Here is a 23182-nt window from a genome sequence, read left to right as displayed (position 1 = left end):
GTTCATATGGAAAAGTTTTTTAAATTAATAAATTATTACTTTCTAACTGCAGTATTAAAGATGTTCTCGATGGACAATATTCATCTTTATTTTAAGTTACTCTTAGATTATCTCAAGGAACCATCATATATTAACAAGTTCCTGACAATCTTTAATGTTGCTCTATATTCTCTATATAGTCTAGTCTTGACAAAAAGTCATCACATATTGTATCACATATCGTATATAGCAGCTAATCACAAATGTGATTACTCAGTATTGTTGATGTTCCTATATTGATGAATGTGTTCTTCTTTCTTCTGTTCCATCATTGTAAGGGAAACATGTTTCTCTTTTTAAAAATACAAGCACAGCTACTGCTCAAGCAATCTATATATTTAATTATTTCATCAATTAAAACTAAGTCTTCTGTGACCTGTCTTCATGATTCTAAAACTTCTATTCATATTCTAATGTCAGTGCTTTAGAATTCCCATCATCATGTTTTCCTGACTAATACAACTTACCCTTTTTAAGTCATCTGACAACCTTTATTTCACTTCTTTGCTTTCTGTGAACTCTTAATATAAATATTGGTTAGTTGTAGCCTAGTTAAAATTAAATTTAGAGAAGATTTTTCATAGAATGATATATGAATAGTTAGTAAAATACATCTTTTTAATGTATACATTAAAATAATGAACATTTAAAAAGTTTTTTATGTATACATTAAAATAATGAACATTTAAAAAGTTTTTTATGTATACATTAAAATAATGAACATTTAAAAAGTTTTTTATGTATACATTAAAATAATGAACATTTAAAAAGTTTTTTGTGTATACATTAAAATAATGAACATTTAAAAAGTTTTTAATGACATATTGAAATACTCTCACCTAATTTTAATTTTTTGATAATTTAAGTTTTTTGATATCTTAAACAGAACTGTTAAATTAAAAAATATATATTTTTTTTGAAACATGAACTTAAAAAGGGTTTATAAAAAAATTAGATATTGCAATTTAATTAACACACAGAAATTATGAATTAAGAAGTAAAAAAATATTTATTATAAAGTCAATCATTAATCGAATTTACATTAACAACTTGCACTTAATAATATTGTAAAATATAAATAAAATTACATCAAAAAATATTTATATTCAAACATCTAGTACTGGTGTAGTGTCAGAGAGCTTGCTTCAAAAGCAAGAAATTCTGAATTTGATCACCACCATGTCCCTGGTAGTACAGCGCTCAACTTATTTCTCTGCACAGCAGCCTTATTCGTCAAGGTTCATGTTTCAGAGAGAAAGAGTTGAGAGAGGGTTGTAACCACAATAAATTAGCCTCTTCAACTGTAGTGGCCCTCCCACTACAAAAAGTAAACCTGGTTTATACTGGTTGACTACATTTCAGAAACAAAACCAGGACTTTTCAATTCAGAAACCAGAAGCATATTTGATTAGTTGAACATCAGTTTTTCAATTAATACAACATGGACATTTTACAACAACACTCAGGTTTTATTGCAAAAGTTCCAGTTTTTGTCTCATCAGATCTAGAATACTGACAAAACAAGAATTACAATAATTCAAGTGCCTAAACACATAATTGCTAAAAAGGGTTAACAATAAATCCTTTAAATGTTAAAAACAAAATTCTGCTGTCACCAGTGTTGAATGTGAAACACTGGTGACAATATGCAGTAGAGTAAATTCTGGTCCCTATTTTATAAATTTCTACAGATATATTTCAAGGACGCTTTTCTGAAGAATTATAAAGCAAATTTCCAAGTTGTCCCAACCTAGTGCAGCAAACCAGATAGATGACAGAGGAAACATTCAGAATAACTTTTTATCTTTTCATAAAATGAGAATCTGATTCTCTGAGACAATCATGAGTTTGACAATTGTTTCTATTGATGCAACAAAAGAAAATGGAGTTCATTTGCTGAATTTACTCACACATCACACTATATTGGTGTTTACCATTTAAATGCTTTTAAAATTATGAACTAGATTCTTAGTTTGTAAACAATACAAAAAGACAGCCACCATTTTTGAACTAGCGTAACTTTGTGACAAGCTTGGTTAAAGGCATCACTGCAAACTAAAATTTCGAGTGGGCTTTTGCCAACTAATTGTAGCAATTTTGTGGTAAGGAACATTATTATTTTTTTTTTTTAATGTAATTAAATAGTAAATTTTGAAGCAATTCATTTCTACCAATCAAAGTTGATATTTAGTAAACTTTATATTCAATTCTGAACAGCTGTGGAGCAGTGGTTAAAGTTCTGGCTCAGAACCGAGAGGTGTGTGGTTTAACACCAGCTCTAGCCTAATAAACAACATTTGTAAGGAAGAAGGTGTGAACTTTCTGGTAAATGCTCCTTCATGGTGCTCTATGATAAGACCGATAGGTCTTCTTAGAGCCACTTGATAACTATATATATTCTAATTTTTGTTTTAGGTTTATATATATATATATATATATATATATATATATACACATATATATATATATATATATATTTATATATATATACACATATATATACATATATATATATATATATATATATATATATATATATGTATATATATATATATATATATATACACACACATATATATACATATATATATATATATATATATATATATATATATATATGTATATATATATATATATATATATATATATATATATATATATATATATATATATATATATATATATATATATATATATATATATATATATATATATATATATATATATATATATATATATATATATATATATATGGATGTGTACTTATTTGTTCAAATAAAATTATCAAAGAAAAATTTATTAAAAATATTTTTTTTAATGTTTTTAATTTTAAAAAAAACTTTTTTTAAATGTTTTAAATTAAAATTCTTGCTAAAAATGATCATTTTACTTTCTTTTTTGCTTTTAATTTGTTTATGTGATGTTTTTACTTCTTTCATCATTTCATAGTTGCATTTTTTCATTTTAGATTTATCAATGTTTTTTTAGCATGTTACAGAACAAGTAGAAGGCCCACATCTTATAAGACACATAGGATGTGTGCCCAAGGCTCCCTCCCTCTCTCTCTTTTTTTTTGAATAGGGAAAGTGGCTCCTGTTGAAGATGAAATATGAGGAGAGCAAAAAAATAATACGCTATAATCTATAATTACTATATTTTTAGTTTGTTAATCTACAAATTGTTGATGATATATGTGTAGTTAAATACTTTTTGTAAATATTTTCTTTAAATATTTTGTTTTTTTATTTTTATGTATAGTAATTATAAATAATAAAAAGTAACATTTTTTGTACTTTGTTATAAATGAAAACTTGTTTTGCTTTGTTTGTTTATAAATTTTGCTGAAAATATATACTTTGTTCTGTTTTCTTAACAACTTATGCTTTTTTATTAAAAAGTTATATTTTGTTACTTTTTCTAATAAATGTTTGCTAATTGTATATATATGTATAAACATATATATATACTTTAATTTTGTATTTTATTATTTTGGTAAAAATAAAATAATTATAAAAAGAGACCACATTGAAAAATTTATTTAGAAAAACTATAAAACACAAACAAACAAACAAAAAAAGATAAAAATAAATAAATTTTAAACAACAAAGACTGAACAATAGATTCAAATGATAGATTCAAAACATATTTATTTTAAATATGTGAGTCTATTATTATCACATGATTATAATTATTGAAAAATCCATCATAAGATAACATAACACCAATCATCAATCACAATAGACCACATAAATCAATATGATCATACTAGCTTCCCTGACCACCAAACAATCTACTATTATTATTATTATTATTATTATTATTATTATTATTATTATTATTATTATTATTATTATTATCACCTTCCTACTATTATTAACAAACCTCCAACATCTTATCTGATGTCTAACAACTCTTTGTTAATCAATATAGACTTTGATCCCCTTCTTTTCTGTTATTTCTGTTAACCATTAAAAAATAATATTTCTACAATGCATAGATGGAAGCAGTGAGGCAAAGGCTATTTCTCTTGAGAAACCAAAAGCCTTCAATAAAGTTAACACTATCTCACAAATTCTTAATAAATTCTTAATAATGTTTGTAAGCATATAGTTTTTAAAATTATTGAGGCATTCTTTTCTGTTAGAGATGCCCTTGAAGGACAACACTTGCCTTCATTTCCAGTAACTTATGAGATACCATTGGGCTTGCATCTTGGGCTTCCATCTTTGGTCTTGTGATGTCATCTATAATAATAGTCTTCCTAATAATTTAAAAAGTAAAATAAAGAGTATTCGTTGATGATAACTACAAAAAGTATTTGCTGATGATATAACTACTCTCGACAAAAATTCATCACTATTTGATATCTTTATTTTCAATTTATATCATCTATAAATTGTTTATAAAAAGAAATCCACATTGAAAATTGGTCAATTATTTTCTCATAAATTCTTCCTATAAGTAAATTAGCATAGGGTGGAGCCATATGTGTTCCCGTGGTTGTTTCTGTTAATTGTAAAAAGTGATGAGTCAAAAATTGAAAGTTGCTATAGGTTAGGATGGTTTCTAATATAATACCAATAAAAGCAATAGGTAGGCATTTTATGGATAAATTATATGGCGGTGCTCTCTTTAAATAAAATTTCACGGCATCAATACCTTCTTGGTGAGGATGTTTGCATACAAAGATATAACAATATTGACTGTAGATATAGTAGACAAAGATATAACAATATTGACTGCTCTCTTTAAATTAAAAACACAAACAAAACTTAATTAAGTAATGGTTATAATTGTTGCAAGGTTGTTGACATTTTTATATCAATAAAAAGCAACACACTTACTTAATCCTATTCCTTATATCTTCTAGGATTATTCTATACTAATGACCTTTCTTGAAAACCATACCTACAATCCATTGCATAGATAGCAACTACTAAAGTTAGCATCATACTATTGATTTGATTTTGTGTATAAATCTTTTATTTATCTTTTACACTGTTACTTTATTTAGGCTTTATTTAGGCTTACTTTATTAATTTGGGAATACTGTTGCTTTATTTGGGCAAACAATTTACGTTCTTTTAAGCCTTCTGTCAACAGCTTTTTTTTTAAGCTTCTTTACTTTCTGCGAACTCACTATATATATATATATACATATATATATATATATATATATATATATATATATATATATATATATATATATATATATATATATATATATATATATATATATATATATGTATATATATATGTATATATATATATATATGTATATATATATATATATGTATATATATATATATATATATATATATATATATGTATATATATATATATATATATATGAAAATATATATATACTTATATATATATATATATATATATATATATATATATATACATATAACTCCAAAACATGAACCTTAACAAATAAGGCCGCTGCGCAGAGAAACAAGTTGAGTGCTGTACTATCAGGGATGTGGTGGGGATCGAACTCAGAACTTTTCCTTATGAGGCGAGCGCTCTACCACTACACCACTTTAAGAAGAAGTGGAATAAAACCACCACAGAGCATGGATCTCACCCAGTGCAAAATCTTATGATCTTATGAAAATTTTATTGCACTGAAGAAATTTTTTTTCTTTCTTTATTTTTGTTATAGAATAAAAAATTTATTTCAATAAAAAATAAAACAATAATTTTGTAGCTCATTCCAATCTTTTTTAATTCAAGATATAAAAAGTTTCAGTTTTACTTAACCCAACCTTTATGTATATATATTAAGGGTTAAATAATCACAGCATGCCAATAGAAACTGCAATACCAATATTTAAAAAAATTATATTGACATTTTTTTCAATTATATTGAAATTTTTTTTCATTATACTAATTATTTTCTTGTTATAATATGATTTTTATTCCCCTTTGGCTCACCATTTGCAATTCATTATCAAGCTTAGTTTTACTTCTTTGATTTTCTGTTAAAGGTATAAATATATTTTGTGATTTAATTTTTAAACATCTTATTTAAAAACACTATATATTAAATCAACAAAAGAAAAAAACTTAAAAACAATGGATCATACAATTTTGGCAAACCCCATTACTATCAGCATATTGAGTGTCCTTAGAACATAAACATTTTGAGTTTATTCCACAATAACCTAAAAGTAAACAGAAAAGGTTTTAACTAACTAACTAAATTCTAATTTACTAAATAGTTTAAAACTACTTTTGGCATTTTTTTTTATAAACTTTTTATTTCATTTCAGTATTAAATATACCTTGACATAAACTACAGGGCTCAACAACTACTGTAAATGGAATATTATTATATGCAAATGTTTGATTTCCATTGCATAGTGCATTGCAATCATCGGTCGCACTCCAATCTAAAACCATGAGTTCAAAGTAAACAACATTTAATAAAGTTTTTTTTAATAAGTAACTTTATAATCATTGCAGTGTTATTTAAAGTAATATTAAAATTTAGTAAATAAAAAAAAATTTGTACTTGAATCACGTTGACAAAGTTGTGTTGTAGAATTGCGTACATAACCAATATCACAATCTAGATTAATAACAAGTTTTCAATGTTTTAACTACAATTTTCAATGCAAAAAACTGTTATAGAATTATATATCTTATTAAATGATCTTTTGTGATAAACATTCTTAAATACCATGCTATCATCAGATAAAATATTAAACCTGTTAAAACAGCAAAGGTTCATCAAAATATTAGAAGGAGTTTTTTAAAGTTTTTCAATTTAACAATTATTATTTTTAATTTTTTTTTATACAATTTTTTATAAAATTAGATAAAAAAATTCTATAAAATAAGAATTATTATATACAATGTATGGATTACATCATTCACCAATAAAAGATAAAAAAAAACTCACCACATGTTATTGAAGGTGGTATAACACGTTCATTAATTCCGCCTGTTCAAAAAATATATAAGATAAAAATTGTGAAGATAAATCTAAAAAAGATTGCATCTTTTTTAGATTTTCTTTAGATCTTAAAAATTCTTTTAAAAAAAATGTTTTATGGAAAATCATAACTTGAAAAAAAATTTTTTGTTGTTCAAAATTTTTATAATCTAGTTTTGCTTAGTTTAGGGTACAGTTGGACATTTGACAAAAAAATTTTCTAAAAAAACAAAATAACACTTTTTATATATTTTTTCTATTAGGTAAGCCTTAATTGATGGCTTCTTGTCACCTATGAGACTTCTTCTGATCAAAACTTTTTGAGACAACTTCTAATTAAAAATTTGCAATTATTTTTAAATTTTCACTGTCTGATTTTGATCTGAATTGGGTTCATTACCCATAACCCAACTGGACTATGCATTTGAACAAAGTTTTATTGGTATTTCACTGTGAACTAATGCAAATTATAAAGAAAGTATGAACATATAAAAAATTATTTTCTATTTGGTTTCATAAATTTTATCTATGAGGAGAACCCTGAGTTTTAATATTTTTCTATTAAAATACATAAAAGTTCTTCATTGCTATAAATCTCATAATATTATTAATATAGGATATATAAAACACCTATATACAAAAATTATACGCATGTAAAACTTATTTCTTAGTTTATCTGTTAAGGTTTGGTCAAAGAAACATTTGGTAAACTAATTTTTAAACATATTTTTGGAAACACTATATATTAAATCAACAAAAGAAAAAAACTTAAAAACAATGAAACATACAATTTTGGCAAACCCCATTACTATCAGCATATTGAGTGTCCTTAGAACATAAACATTTTGAGTTTATTCCACAATAACCTAAAAGTAAACAGAAAAGGTTTTAACAACTAACTTGACCTACCATTGCTAACTTAAACAATACTTTTTGATACCTGTAAATAACAGTTTCTAATATAATAGAAGTGTCTTTTTGTATTTTAATATACTATTAAACTTAACACATAACTCATTGTTTTTACCATGTATTTATCGTGCATATTTTAAAAATAGTTTGGTGAATTCAATAAAACAAATATCTAATTTATTAAATAATCAAAAATATTTTTAGAATTTTTTTATGAACTTTAGTTTTAAAGAAATTCAATATATTACATTAAAGAATTTCAGTATTAAATATACCTTGACATAAACTACAGGGCTCAACAACTACTGTAAATGGAATATTATTATATGCAAATGTTTGATTTCCATTGCATAGTGCATTGCAATCATCGGTCGCACTCCAATCTAAAACCATGAGTTCAAAGTAAACAACATTTAATAAAGTTTTTTTTAATAAGTAACTTCATAATCATTGCAGTGTTATTTAAAGTAATATTAAAGTTTAGTAAATAAAAAAAAATTTGTACTTGAATCACGTTGACAAAGTTGTGTTGTAGAATTGCGTACATAACCAATATCACAATCTAGATTAGTAACAAGTTTTCAATGTTTTAACTGTACAATTTTCAATGCAAAAAACTGTTATAGAATTATATATCTTTTTAAATGATCTTTTGTGATAAACATTCTTAAATACCATGCTATCATCAGATAAAATATTAAACCTGTTAAAACAGCAAAGGTTCATCAAAATATTAGAAGGAGTTTTTTAAAGTTTTTCAATTTAAAAATTATTATTTTTAATTTTTTTTTATACAATTTTTTATAAAATTAGATAAAAAAATTCTATAAAATAAGAATTATTATATACAATGTATGGATTACATCATTCACCAATAAAAGATAAAAAAAAACTCACCACATGTTATTGAAGGTGGTATAACACGTTCATTAATTCCGCCTGTTCAAAAAATATATAAGATAAAAATTGTGAAGATAAATCTAAAAAAGATTGCATCTTTTTTAGATTTTCTTTAGATCTTAAAAATTCTTTAAAAAAAAATGTTTTATGGAAAATTATAACTTGAAAAAAAATTTTTTGTTGTTGATATTTTTATAATCTAGTTTTGCTTAGTTTAGGGTACAGTTGGACATTTAACAAAAAATTTTTCTAAAAAAGCAAACTAACACTTTTTATATATTTTTTCTATTAGGCAAGCCTTAATTGATGGCTTCTTGTCACCTATGATACTACTTCTGATCAAAACTTTTTGAGACAACTTCTAATTAAAAATTTGCAATTATTTTTAAATTTTCACTGTCTGATTTTGATCTGAATTGGGTTCATTACCCATAACCCAACTGGACTATGCATTTGAACAAAGTTTTATTGGTATTTCACTGTGTACTAATGCAAATTATAAAGAAAGTATGAACATATAAAAAATTATTTTCTATTTGGTTTCATAAATTTTATCTATGAGGAGAACCCTGAGTTTAAATATTTTTCTATTAAAATACATAAAAGTTCTTCATTGCTATAAATCTCATAATATTATTAATATAGGATATATAAAACACCTATATACAAAAATTATATGCATGTAAAACTTATTTCTTAGTTTATCTGTTAAGGTTTGGTCAAAGAGATATTTGGTAAACAAACTTTGAAACATCTTATTTAAAAACACTATATATTAAATCAACAAAAGAAAAAAACTTAAAAACAATGGAACATACAATTTTGGCAAACCCCATTACTGTCAGCATATTGAGTGTCCTTAGAACATAAACATTTTGAGTTTATTCCACAATAACCTAAAAGTAAACAGAAAAGGTTTTAATTAACTAACTAAATTCTAATTTACTAAATAGTTTAAAACTACTTTTGGAATTTTTTTTATGAACTTTTTATTTCATTTCAGTATTAAATATACCTTGACATAAACTACAGGGCTCAACAACAACTGTAAATGGAATACTATTATATGCAAATGTTTGATTTCCATTGCATAGTGCATTGCAATCATCCGTCGCTCTCCAATCTAAAACCGTGAGTTCAAAATAAACAACATTTAATAAAGTTTTTTTAATAAGTAACTTTATAATCATTGCAGTGTTATTTAAAGTAATATTAAAGTTGAATAAAAATTTTTTTTTTACTTAAATCACGTTGACAAAGTAGCGTTGTAGAATTGCGTACATAACCAATATCACAATCTAGATTAATAACAAGTTATCAATGTTTTTTACAGTACAATTGTCAATGCATAAAACTGCATAAATTTTACATAACTAGAAAAAACAGTGTACAAAATTTAATAAAATGTAGCATAACAATAGACTTTATATAAACTTTTTAAATATATATATATTTTTAAATAATCCTTTGTGATGACCACCCTTAAATACAACATTATCATCAAGTAAAATATTATACCTATAACACTTGTAAAAGTTCATCAAAATATTAGATAAAGTTTATTAAAGTTTATTAAATTATTTGTAATACTGAATAAATAATCTTTTTTTCTAGAGAGTAGTACTTAGTAACAAATGTTCAAAATTCGACATCAGTATCGTCATCAAGATTTTTTTTTATCAAGTCAAATATCCAATAATCGGATGGAGCTAAGTCTAGTGAGTATGGTGGGTGGCGAATTATTGTAATTCCAGCTTGGTTTAGACAATTTGTGACGGTTTCAGTCAGTCACATGGGGTCGAGAGTTACCATGGAGAAATTTGAAATTTTGAGTGCCTGTTTTAGGTTTTTGCTTATTTATTTCGCATATAAGAGGTTTCAAACAGTTTTTTATATAATATTCGCTAGTAATGGTGTCTCCCTTTTCAACATAACCCAAATGAACAACACCTGTTATTTTGAAGAAGGTGTAGAACATGTTTTTTGGCTGAAACCTGTTGCATCTTACTATAGTTCTTGGACTTTCACCTACACCAACCCAACTAGTATTAGCCGACTTGTGTCCAACTTGTCTCAAATAAAACCACGACTCATCCCCTGTAATAATATCACATAGTCTCTATAGGCCGTTTCTGAAAAGGGCTAAATTTTCCTTACATGCCTCAACTCTATTCTTGCGATTTTGATCAATTAACTCTTGGGGTATCCAACGTGATGTTAGTTGTTTTTTTTTAAGTGTGTTGTGAATGATTTCGTTGATCGTACAATGATTAATTGATGTCAGAGCTTCAATAATATCATGTGTTGCATGAGGATTTTCTTCAATAATGGCTCGCACACATTCAATATTCTCAGCTGTATACGTGGTTCGAGGGTGCCCTGAGCGAGGATCATCTTCGAGACTCTCTCTACCATCTTTAAACAAAGTAGCCCACTTGGCAACTGTGCTATATTTTGGAGCTTGGTTACCATGAACTAAAACCAACTCATCGAATATGGCTTGTTCTGAAACTCCAAGTAGAGCACGAGTTTTAATATATGCTCGATATTCAAATTTTTCTATTTTTAAATTTTTTTTTTTAACGTATATAATAAAATTTAAATAACTTTTTAATAAACATTCAAAATATTTCAACAAGTACTTAAAATGTTCATATTTAAACACAGTTTAAAATGATATATAAATATTTAATTATTTACTGTCTCATTGTATCTTTACAGATGAAGTTCTACGAACTTTCCTAACAACCTGAGTAGATCGTCCTCAAAAAAAAAAAAATTAGATGAAAATAAATTAAAAAAAAATTTATTGATTCCATCATTTACCATTAAAAGTAAAAAAAACTTGTTGCATCTTATTGAAATTCTACTTTCCAATAACATATGCTACAACTATGCACACAACAAACAACATCATCTCACTTATTGTCTTAATGCTGAGTAAAAACATCAATGATAAGAAAAATTGCCTCATAAATACAATCTAACTTATACTGCACACCACTTAAACCAAATACTTGGTTTTGGCCAACAGTTATATCGGCTTGTGATGGTAATAAACAGACATCAAACTTATTATCTTATTTTATTACTCTACTAATATAACCCCTAACTGAATTACTTCCAGCATATCTTAAGGGGGCACAATCCCATAGACAAAAAAATCTTCAATATTGACAGTTAAACAATTTTTACTACATACACAGTAAATAAATAATAGAATAAAAATTTTGCATAAAACAAGCTTGATGTTTTGAACCTCAAAAACTTCAAAACTAACTTATTCCTTAAGACCATGCTTCATTTTTTTAAATGCTATTTTTACCCCCCGTAGTGACTAAAAAATGGCTTTAGTTTGTTTTTAACACATACATTCATATAATTTTGAGATTTTTTGCACAACTTGTTACATAGTCAACAAACTGTCCAAATATGATGAAGTTTTGGTCAAACCGTGAAATATCCTTGCAAATAACTTTCCTTGCCACAGTCAAACAAAGTTAGTAAAATATTGAGATCTCATAAAAAAAAGTTTTTAAAAAGAAATTTATAGAAATTCTATTTATAACTACAATTATATTTGTCTTGAACCTTTTTACCTGTTAAATAATTCACTATAGACTGTGATTAAACATAAGATGTAAGTTTATTCATAAAAAACCAGTTTCATAAGTTGATAACCCGTCCATGTTCTACGCATACTACATACCCTGTCATACGCAAAAAATTTAAATTTTTTTTTTTTTTTTTTGGGTGCTAATTCACCTCCTCAAGGCCGAGAAGGCCACTACAGATAAGGAGGCTATTTAATTGTAGTTATAACCCTCTCTCAACTCTATAACTCCGAAACACGAACCTTGACAAACAAGGTCGCTGCGCGGAAACAAGTTGAGCACAGTACTACCAGGGACGTGGTGGGGATCGAACATGGAACCTTTTGCTTATAAAGCGAGCACTCTACCACGACACCACTACCGCTTACTACTAATAATGTCAAAACTTTTGTTTCTAATCTTTTTTTAAACCACAAATTGTACATTATAACTTAAGTTCAAAAGCAATTTCTAACTTCTGATTTTGATTTAACTTTATTGAATGTGCACACTCTAGACACAAAAGAATATTTAAAACCTGAGCTAACAATGTCATCTTAACTATTCGGTTCCCGTAATATATTTTTTTAACAGTCATCGATTACTTCAACCTTTGAACCATTTAACTTCTTATCAGAAACTGTTTTTTGCAGTTATCTTTAATTTGAGTCAAAGTATAATTTAAGTCGAGTAAAAGTGTGTTAGTTACAATGAAACATAACACTTTTTTGTTGTTTAGATCAAAGTTTACGAGATGGTTTTTCCACTTCAATTTGTATATATATTTTTAAACCCATTAGGTATATAAATAAATATATATAATTCTAAACAGCAACAAGATTACCTAAAAACCTATAAAATGTAACAAATTGTTATAAAACTAAAAATTAAACATATTTAAACCAATTTTTGGCAAAAATATAAATCAGTATGCAAAATCAGTAAGTCAACTGGAAGAACTTCATGATTTCTCAGCATTATGTTTACTATGCGGTTGTAAAAACAATAAGCTATTTGCAAAAACAAAAATCTAAATTCAACTTTAAAATAGTGCTAATAAAGGTGAAAAAAAACACTTAAAAACGGTTGCTATGAGTGTTGCTAGGGTAATTAAAATAACAAACATCTAAATAAATGAAATTTTGACCAACTTCAGTACCTGTTTGAAAGAAATAAATACCATCAACAGTTTCTACGATAAACTTGAGTTTATAAATTATTACTATTTAAAAGTGTTTTTAAATAGTTTACACTTTTTAATGGGGTTGTGCCCCCTAATAGACACAAAACCATTTCCTTGCCATCCTTGAACAACACAATTTTGCTCACTATACTTTATGTTCATTGCTGCAGATGTTGCTGCAGTTTGCTCAAATAATCCACACAGCAAAGATATTGAAGCAGTGAAGTTTTACATAGATAGGATGCCAATAGACAAACTACTTTATAAATGTCTATCATTTAATGCTGTTTCATCATAATCCATGGCTGATTATTGACATTATACTTACCAACACCATTTTTAAATTCAATAAACATTATTGACAACAGTACTAGCATTGAAACTCAAATGGCGTCACTTTATGGCAACCTTCTTATTGGGCAGATTGACTCCCCACACTATACAAACATTTTATTGATGACACTTTTTCATTTTTACAATATCCAGAGAGGAACTTCTGTTAGCTAAAACATTTATAAACAACCTTTAACTCACAATCAAGATCACATTTAACTATACAGACAGCATCATTATCATCTACATTGCCATTTACAAAAGTCCACAAGGGTGGATCTACACAACTATCAAAAACTCACAGATACTCTAAATCTTCTCCATTTTAACTTACATCATAACGATTTTAATACATCAAAAAATGCATTATTTACTCTCAGGTCATTCATTAAAATCATTACAATTTACCAACATGACAATCTTATTACAGAACTTAAAACACACTCACAAGACAGCTAATTCTTAGGACATATTTTGCACATTATCAATGATAACATTTTTGAGGCATTAAGCAAGTCAAGTTTGAAAACCAAGACCATCAGGGATATTGTCACACACACAGCATATACACCAACACCAAATATTACCACCAACAGTGTCAGAGACAATAAACTGACAGACCTCTTAAATAACCATCTTACATGACCCTTTATTACATGATTTAGTTGTCATTATGATAAACATTTATGCATAATTTGATTGTTATTATAATTTAGCTTTTTTTTTAATAGCTACTTTCTTGGTTTGTTTGTCTTTTTTTTTTTCTATTTTTACGGTTTTACCCTGGTATTCATACTTTTGTTCATGCATTTCTACTTATATAATACATTATCATAATAGCAATTTAGTCATTAGTTTTCTCATTACTCATGTTCTCCCTTTTAAATATATTATATATTAGGTATTATTTTTTCATTTCTCACACAAATTTTGTCTTTTACTAAATATAAAAATAATTTTTTGTGGGGATCATCAAATAGCATTTTTATATTTTACATTTATGTTTGTTTTGATCCACAGTGATCCAGTACTATGAAATAAGTAAAAAAAAATTTTTCTATTATAGAAACTAAAATTTTAAGTTTCTGTTATAGAAATAATTAAAATAGTTAAAAAAAAAACAGATAATAGTTACTTAAAAAATTAATCTATAACTAATACTTAAAACTTTTATTTTAAGTTTCTATCATAAAATATAAATATATAATACACATATCATACATAATTTAGTTTTAAGATTATTATTATATAAATATCAATCTTAAAATTAAATCATATATGATATGTCCGTAAATGTGAAAAATTCCGTAATTTTTTTAAATTTTACCTTAGGAAGGTTTGAAGTTCAGAAATTCAAGAAAACTAATTTTTTCAACAGCATAAATTGATCTACAAACTTTTTAAAATACTCCTACAAATGTCGCAGAGAAATTTTTTTTTAAATTTTCATAAAATATAGAAGATCAATATCAAAAAATTTAAAAAGTAAAAAAACTTATATCTTTGGTACATTATGCTTTAAGTATTTTTTTTTTAACAAATTGTCAAAAAAAATGTTGATCAACCAGAAAAAAATTTTGTCTAGGTTTACACTCCATGAAATATTTTGCTTACGAAAAAATGATCTGTATAAAAAAGTTTTGTATGAAAAAGTTTTTAAAACGTTTTGGCTGCTTTTTTTTTGCTGTTGTAACTCCAAACATGATGCATTTAAACTAAAATGCTGCTCCCCTCTGACTCACAAAGTTTTGAAATGTTTTTCTTTTTTCAACTATAAAAAATGAATAGCAGAACATTCTAGAATAATAGCGGATAAAGTAGAATAATAGCGGATAAAGTAGAATAATAGCGGATAAAGTAGAATAATAGCGGATAAAGTAGAATAATAGCGGATAAAGTAGAATAATAGCGGATAAAGTAGAATAATAGCGGATAAAGTAGAATAATAGCGGATAAAGTAGAATAATAGCGGATAAAGTAGAATAATAGCGGATAAAGTAGAATAATAGCGGATAAAGTAGAATAATAGCGGATAAAGTAGAATAATAGCGGATAAAGTAGAATAATAGCGGATAAAGTAGAATAATAGCGGATAAAGTAGAATAATAGCGGATAAAGTAGAATAATAGCGGATAAAGTAGAATAATAGCGGATAAAGTAGAATAATAGCGGAGTTTGAGCTATGATAAGAACTTGAATTATAAAAATAAAATTGATTTATGAAAAATTAAATAATTTGTAATAGTTTTGAGACTAAGTTTTAATATAAAGAACAAAGAAATTTTTGATTTGTTTTAAAGAAAAATATGTGAACTAAACTAGCATGAAGTTAAAAATAAAAATTTTGATTGATGAACAAAATTTGTGTATTGATTTCTCAATGTTATCATTCAGTTAGGAGATTTTCTTAACTCTTTTATATGTTAAAACAGAACATGATGTCATCTGAGCTAAGCTCAACAATCATACACTCATTTTAAGTCAAACACAAGTTAAAATATTTATTATTATGATTGGAGTGCAGAAATAAAGATGACAAAAATTTTCAAGAACACTTTACAAAAAAATTTTCTCATATACAAATAAGGATGAAATAAGATAAACACTTTTATCACTTCTATGAGGCAAAGTTTAGAATCAAAGAAGGAGCTTGCTCTTCCAGAAGAATGTTTTCAACTTCTATTGTAATTTTATTATTAATATTTTATTCCTGATACCTAACTGATTGCTGTACTGATAATATGGGTCCTAAAAAATTTTTACTTTATCAGGAGAAATTTTTAAAAACCCAAATGGTCATAATATATGAAAAAAGATATATAAAATATCTTATAACAACACATGTTTTTTCTATTTTTGCTATTACTTATTCAGTTTAATAAAAATGTTATGTATATATATATATATATATATATATATATATATATATATATATATATATATATATATATATATATATATATATACATATATATATATATATATATATATATATATATATACATACATATATATATACATATATATACATATATATATATGTATATATATATATATATATATATATATATATATATATATATATATATATATATATATATATATATACACTGTTCATTAAAGTCTTGGTATGAAGCCTTTATAACAAGCATTTTAAGTTGTTGTATTACACATTTTATGTTATATGTTCTTGCTGTGCAGACATGTGCAACAAAAAATGTTCATGTCTACGCATTAAATTTTGTTGTTGATTAATCAACCAGGAAGTGAAATATGTTGAAAAATAAATTTTATCATATATATCTAAAATTATATAGATATAAATGCAAAAAACATGTTAGGTTAAATGTGCACTTGGTGTGTTATTTTAAAACTTTCTTGTGCTTTACACTAAAGTTCTTAAATATACTATGATTCCTAGATACTATTAAATAATTGTTATGCACCATGTGTTATGTTATATGTTGTTACTTTGTGTCCTTGGTGTGCTACTCTTCATGTTTATGCTCTCTAACAAGGTATCATACACAAAGTCTCAAAATTATTAGGTTAAAAGAAAAATCAGTTGAATTAAGTATATAATCATGTTTTTTTAAAATAGTTTAGAACTCTGCAGATGTAACCATAGTCCTGTAATAATGAGTACCATCTAATGGTTATTTTAGTGCAACTGCTGGTTTTTTCAATACACTATGACTAACCACCAGGAAGCACCATGACGGAATAATCATAAAAATAACTAGAGGTAGATTGGAAAAAAAAAGATTATTTTGTTCTTTGGTTAGTGTTTTAAATACTTTTGAGAGTGTATTTTAAAGTTAAATGAGCAATCAAAACACTTTAATGAACAGTAAATAAGAACACTCTATAATTTTAAATTTATTATGATGCATTTAAAGTACTTTTTTCAGAATAAACAAACAAGTTTTATTTCTTCACTTTTCTGTTAAAATTTGCTCAGAGATATTTTGTAAAATAATTTCAAAACATCTTATTAAAAGTTTTGTAAAATAATTTTAAAACATCTTATTAAAAATTATAAACAAAATTTATTAAATTAATTTATTAATTAATAAAAACTATATATTAAATAAACCAAAGAAAATAATTAAAAACAACGAAACATACAATTTTTGCAAACCCCATTACTATCAGCATATTGGGCATCATTAGAACATAAACATGTAGAGTTTATTCCGCAATAACCTAAAATTAAATGAAGAAAGTAAAAACAACTTAACAATTAACTTACATAATACTTTTTGACACCATTCAACTTTATTCATTCAACTTTATTCATTCAACTTTAAATATTGTGTTAATAGTTTCTAATATAATAGAAATATCTTTCTGTATTCTAATATAAACTTAATACATTGTTTTTACAACGTATTAATCTGCATATTTAAAAAATAATTTAGTGAGGTCAATAAAACAAGATTCTAATTTATTATATAATTTAAAACTACTTTCGGAATTTTTTTACGAACTTTTTATTTCATTTCAGTATTAAATATACCTTGACATAAACTACAGGGCTCAACAACTACTGTAAATGGAATATTATTATATGCAAATGTTTGATTTCCATTGCATAGTGCATTGCAATCATCGGTTGCTGTCCAATCTAAAACCGTGAGTTCAAAATAACATTTAATAAAGTTTTTTTAATAAGTAACTTTATAATCATTGCAGTGTTTAGTTATTTAAAGTAATATTAAAGTTTGATAAATGAAAAAAAAAAAACTAACTTGAATCACGTTGACAAAGTAGCGTAGTAGAATTACGTACATAACCAATTTCACAATCTAGATTAATGAGAAAACAAAAATAAAAGCTGCAGTTAAAAGTTTTACAAATCGGAACAAGAAGAAGAAACGAGAAGAAGAAAAACGAAGAAGCGAGTCTCTTGGAGAGCATTTCATTTAAAGACAAAAAGGAAACAAAAAGTATTTCTGTTTTGCTCAATAACTTTATGAAAAAGCTGAATGCTGAATTAAAGATGCTTCTCATAGACACTCTGAGGTTTACACCAAGTTCTGCAAAAATTTATATTTATTTTAAAAGAAAAGACACCCTTTTTCATTTATGGCTATAGACCAAGTCAATGATTGATTCACAAGGATCATAAAAAGAGGAAATATTGCCTCCTTTTATGATCCTTATGAATCAATTAATAGACATTTAAGATTTAATTTAATAGACATTTAACCCAAGAAGTATCATTTCAAAGGTGTTGTGTGGAAGAACAATTGCTCATATATTTCATCTTATAAATTCAAAGACATTCAAGAAGCATTCTGAAATTAAATTTTGCAAAAGAAAAAAAACAACCAACATTTCATTTAAAAAATAGAGAAATACAAATGATTGCAATAGACCATCAATTTCAATGTAGTTTTAAGACCCAGACTAGAAGGGTTATGCAAATAGAGTGATATTGTTTCTGACTCCCATCTAGAAAAACTAGTCACAGGAATATTGGAGATGATGAAACTAGAAAGAGTATTTTGCAGGTGACTTTCATTTATAAAGTTAAAAAGATGCTTTACTTAAATTCAATAGCAGTTAACTATCAAAATTGTTTTTTTTAATACCCTAAACTAATAGGATGCTTTTTAGTGCAACTTTAATGGTATACTATTATTTATTAGGCTTTATATTCTTTAATATATTTATTTATTTAGCTTTATTTTTTTAAATACATTTATTTAGCTTTTCAACTGATACAATGCTAAAGTTTAAATTAATAGGGTGCTTTTTAGTGCATGTTTAATGGTATACTATTATTCATTTAGCTTTATTTTTTTTTTATATATATATATTTATTTATTTGGCTTTATTATTTTTATATATTTATTTAGCTTTACTTTTTTTTATTTTTTTATTTCTTTAAATATCTTTGCTTCCGACAAGGCTACAAGCAACCGCTATTAGAGTTGAAAGTTACTTGAAGAGAAAAAATGAAGATTGTAGAGCAAGATAAAGATTGACAGACAACTTAAAGGATTGCAATTATATGAATCAGGAAAGCAAGATTAAGGAAGCAAATTCCAAAGAACTGATGTTCCAGGAAAAAAACTAGAGGAATAAGAGTTTTTGGAGCACATAGGAACAGTCACAGAAAAAAGATTAAACTTAATCAAATGATGAGTAACACGAGAATGAATTTTAGTAGGCGGCACAAGAGTATAATATAAAAAGTATAATGGGCACAGCTCTTTAGAGCAGTGCCCATTATACTATCTGTAGAAAAGAGAAAGAGAAGCAACATTACGACGATATAATAATGGTTGGAGGTTGGCTGCACGAGCAGGTCCAACTCTGTTTACAATGCGTTTTTGCACCTTGTCTAAAAGAGAAAGGGCATCATTAGAAGATCTGCCCCAAATATGGCAACAGTACTCCATACAAGGCCAGATTTGAGATTATTAGAGATAGAGAATAGAATCTGAAGTAAGAAAGTGTTAAGCTCGATAAAGAAATGCAACCTTAGCAGATGCTAATTTTGCAACAGATTTGATATATGGTTTCCAAGAAAGATCGGAAGTATAGTTAATTCTAGAAGATGAAGGGTAGATGATTCATCGAGTACATTACTGTTCATAAATATAGGAAGATCTAAATTATTGCGATAACGATTGGCAGAAAAAAATTTTTATCTGAAAGATAAAATTTTTTTTATCTGAAAGATAAAATTTTTTTTATCTGAAATAAAGTTCACCAGCCACTGTGAGCCCCATGCTGTAGCGAAAGTGAGATTTTTTACAAGCTTAAATGCCCCCTTCAAGCAATCAGAGAGTATTGGCTTATCATGATAAGAATAAACGGTAGTATCATCAGCAAACAATGCCACTTAGAGAATATCTAAAAGATCGTTAAAGTAAATTAAAAAGAGTATAGGGCCAAGAATAGAACCTTGAGGAACCCCTGAACCCCTTTTATATATTTATTTATTTAGCTTTTCAAGTGTTACAAAAGTTTAAATTAATATGGTGCTTTTTAGTGCAATTTAACGGTTAACATTTGGTAACAATGGTATACTATTGTTTATTTTTCAGATATTTGAATTTAATCGATACAATGCTACAGTTTAAGTTAATTGATACAATGCTACAGTTTATTTAATATTAAATTAATATTAAATTTAGTGATTAAAATATTAATTTTTGATCAAAAGAGTAATAAGAAAATTTAAAAAAATGCAAAAATATGCATTAAAGGACATAACATAACATATCTCCTAACACAAGGAAAAAATTAGGAAGAGAGAAAGTATAAAAAAATGTAAAATATATATTGAACAGATATTAAGAACAAACAAAGACACTATAGTAAAACGTATAGTAAAAAATAATAATGATAATTTAGACGTCGGGCATGTAATAGAAATGAAATAAAAACAAAACAGGGCACGTAAGTAACCATAAATCTACAATAAATACAAAAGTTTAACATACTTAAAACAAATATACATATGTATAGGTATATCAATATTTAAAATGAATATAAAATGAAATATAAAATGATAGGAGGTATAAGATAAAGATATTTAAAATGAATAAATATAAAATAATAGGAGGTATAAGATAAAGATATTTAAAATGAATAAATATAAAATGATAGGAGGTATAAGATAAAGATATTTAAAATGAATAAATATAAAATGATAGGAGGTATAAGATAAAGAAAAAAAATTATCGCTTTTGTGTAATCATAATTTATGTAGTGGTGGTAATAAACTTCTCCTCAGAATTGCATTATTACTGGCATTTCGAAGAGGCTCAGCACCAATACCTAGCTATGATAACCAATGTGATAAATGAATGTTAGATGAAACTTTATTAAAAATACAATAAGTTGCTAAAATTGGTACTTATTGGATATATAAACTCAAGCCTATAAGATATAGAAATATATATGAAACTACAAAAACAACAAATCCATACAAAGTTTAACGCCACCATAGTTATCTAGATCGAATGTAGCTAACTAATCAAAAAAACAGGTTTTGAATAAAATATAGCAATAACGACCAAAACAGTAAACAAAACCACTACTACATCAAATGTCAAAAATTAAGTAGGGCGGGAAAAAAAATCATATATGTATTAAAAATGACAACCTAAAAACTAACATTTTTACATATATATATACACAAATGCATACATACATATACATACATACACACACATACAAATGGTTGTTGAAGTAAGTATTGTATGTTTCAGTATAATAGAGTCAAGTATTACTAGAAACCAGTGTAAAAATTCTATCCCTGAACCATATCCAGCCAACACAGCCATACTTCAAATTACCTATAATAGATTTAACATCTATAAAAAGGATTTATATTATCTTCTGGTTCTAAAAGCTAGTTCAGAAATGTTTCAGACACAAAAATATTCTTTCGTGAAAACAGTAATTATTATGTAATGGTATCTATATATTTTAGTTATATTACTAGAAACCAGCGTAAAAAACTCTACCCCTGAATCACAACCCAGCCATACAATTTAACAAATACATTGTTTTAAGTATGTTAAACTTTTGTATTTACTGTAGATTTATGGCTACTTATGTGTCCTGTTTTGTTTTTATTACATTTCTATTACTTGCGCGGCATCTAAATTATCATTACTATTTTTTACTAACACTTTACTATAAAAATCAAACACAACTTGAATTAGTTCATGCTCTTGACAAGTTTCTTTTTTCCCTGTATATATCTAAAACTAAATGCAATAACCTGTTACAGCTTTGAACATTTTTGATATCATATATTTAAACACCATGCAAATTTTTATGTCATAAATTCTTTATAGCATGTAAGGTAAATAACTTAAATGACTCCTAACAAAGTTGTCAGGATAACAGGACTGAAAGGATAAAAGGTAGTTTTGAATTTATTATTCAATACTATCAGTAATTAAACCAACAATTTGTTATTTTGATGTGCATTGTAATCAACAAGATAGAGATATAATTAGCAAAACAATACCAGTTTAATATGTAGACATACAAGCCTAAATAAACTTATGCAGTTATTAGAAGAAATCTACTTTGTAAAACAAATTTAAAATATTTACTTATAATTTAAAATAACTTGAACAAAAAAGTAAAATAAACACAAACCAGTGCGATTTCCATTAATGAAAGAATAGTTTGCTTGACATTGACATAAATTATTGACACAGGTTAAAAATTTATCAGTGCATCCACCATTACAATTTAAATTTAGAAATTAAAATAAAATGATAGTGGGTGCTCAAATTATTA

The 23182-nt window shown here is 25.7% G+C and overlaps 1 protein-coding gene across 17 annotated transcripts in view; it reads right to left on the bottom strand.

The window, feature by feature from the left end:
• The window catches only part of LOC100208093 (prestalk protein), a 109716-nt gene that overhangs the window by 21885 nt on the left and 64649 nt on the right, over positions 1 to 23182 (bottom strand). For 12 of the 17 annotated variants that reach the window (XM_065813352.1, XM_065813363.1, XM_065813354.1 and 9 more), the window contains 14 exons: positions 18655 to 18711; positions 18423 to 18530; positions 18032 to 18109; positions 10036 to 10092; positions 9810 to 9917; positions 9613 to 9690; positions 8792 to 8833; positions 8400 to 8456; positions 8170 to 8277; positions 7771 to 7848; positions 6950 to 6991; positions 6560 to 6616; positions 6330 to 6437; positions 6132 to 6209 (listed from right to left, as the gene is read on the bottom strand). In XM_065813352.1, coding sequence (XP_065669424.1) covers positions 6132 to 6209; positions 6330 to 6437; positions 6560 to 6616; positions 6950 to 6991; positions 7771 to 7848; positions 8170 to 8277; positions 8400 to 8456; positions 8792 to 8833; positions 9613 to 9690; positions 9810 to 9917; positions 10036 to 10092; positions 18032 to 18109; positions 18423 to 18530; positions 18655 to 18711 — 1056 coding nt within the window. The remainder of the gene's footprint in view (positions 1 to 6131; positions 6210 to 6329; positions 6438 to 6559; positions 6617 to 6949; positions 6992 to 7770; positions 7849 to 8169; positions 8278 to 8399; positions 8457 to 8791; positions 8834 to 9612; positions 9691 to 9809; positions 9918 to 10035; positions 10093 to 18031; positions 18110 to 18422; positions 18531 to 18654; positions 18712 to 23182) is intronic. The other 5 variants (XM_065813355.1, XM_065813356.1, XM_065813357.1 and 2 more) reach the window with 4 other exon arrangements.

The sequence above is a fragment of the Hydra vulgaris genome, chromosome 12, assembly GCF_038396675.1.
Source record: "Hydra vulgaris chromosome 12, alternate assembly HydraT2T_AEP".
NCBI classification, from domain to species: domain Eukaryota; kingdom Metazoa; phylum Cnidaria; class Hydrozoa; order Anthoathecata; family Hydridae; genus Hydra; species Hydra vulgaris.
Note: the sequence above shows the minus strand (reverse complement) of the source record. Positions and strands in the feature narration are given on the sequence as shown.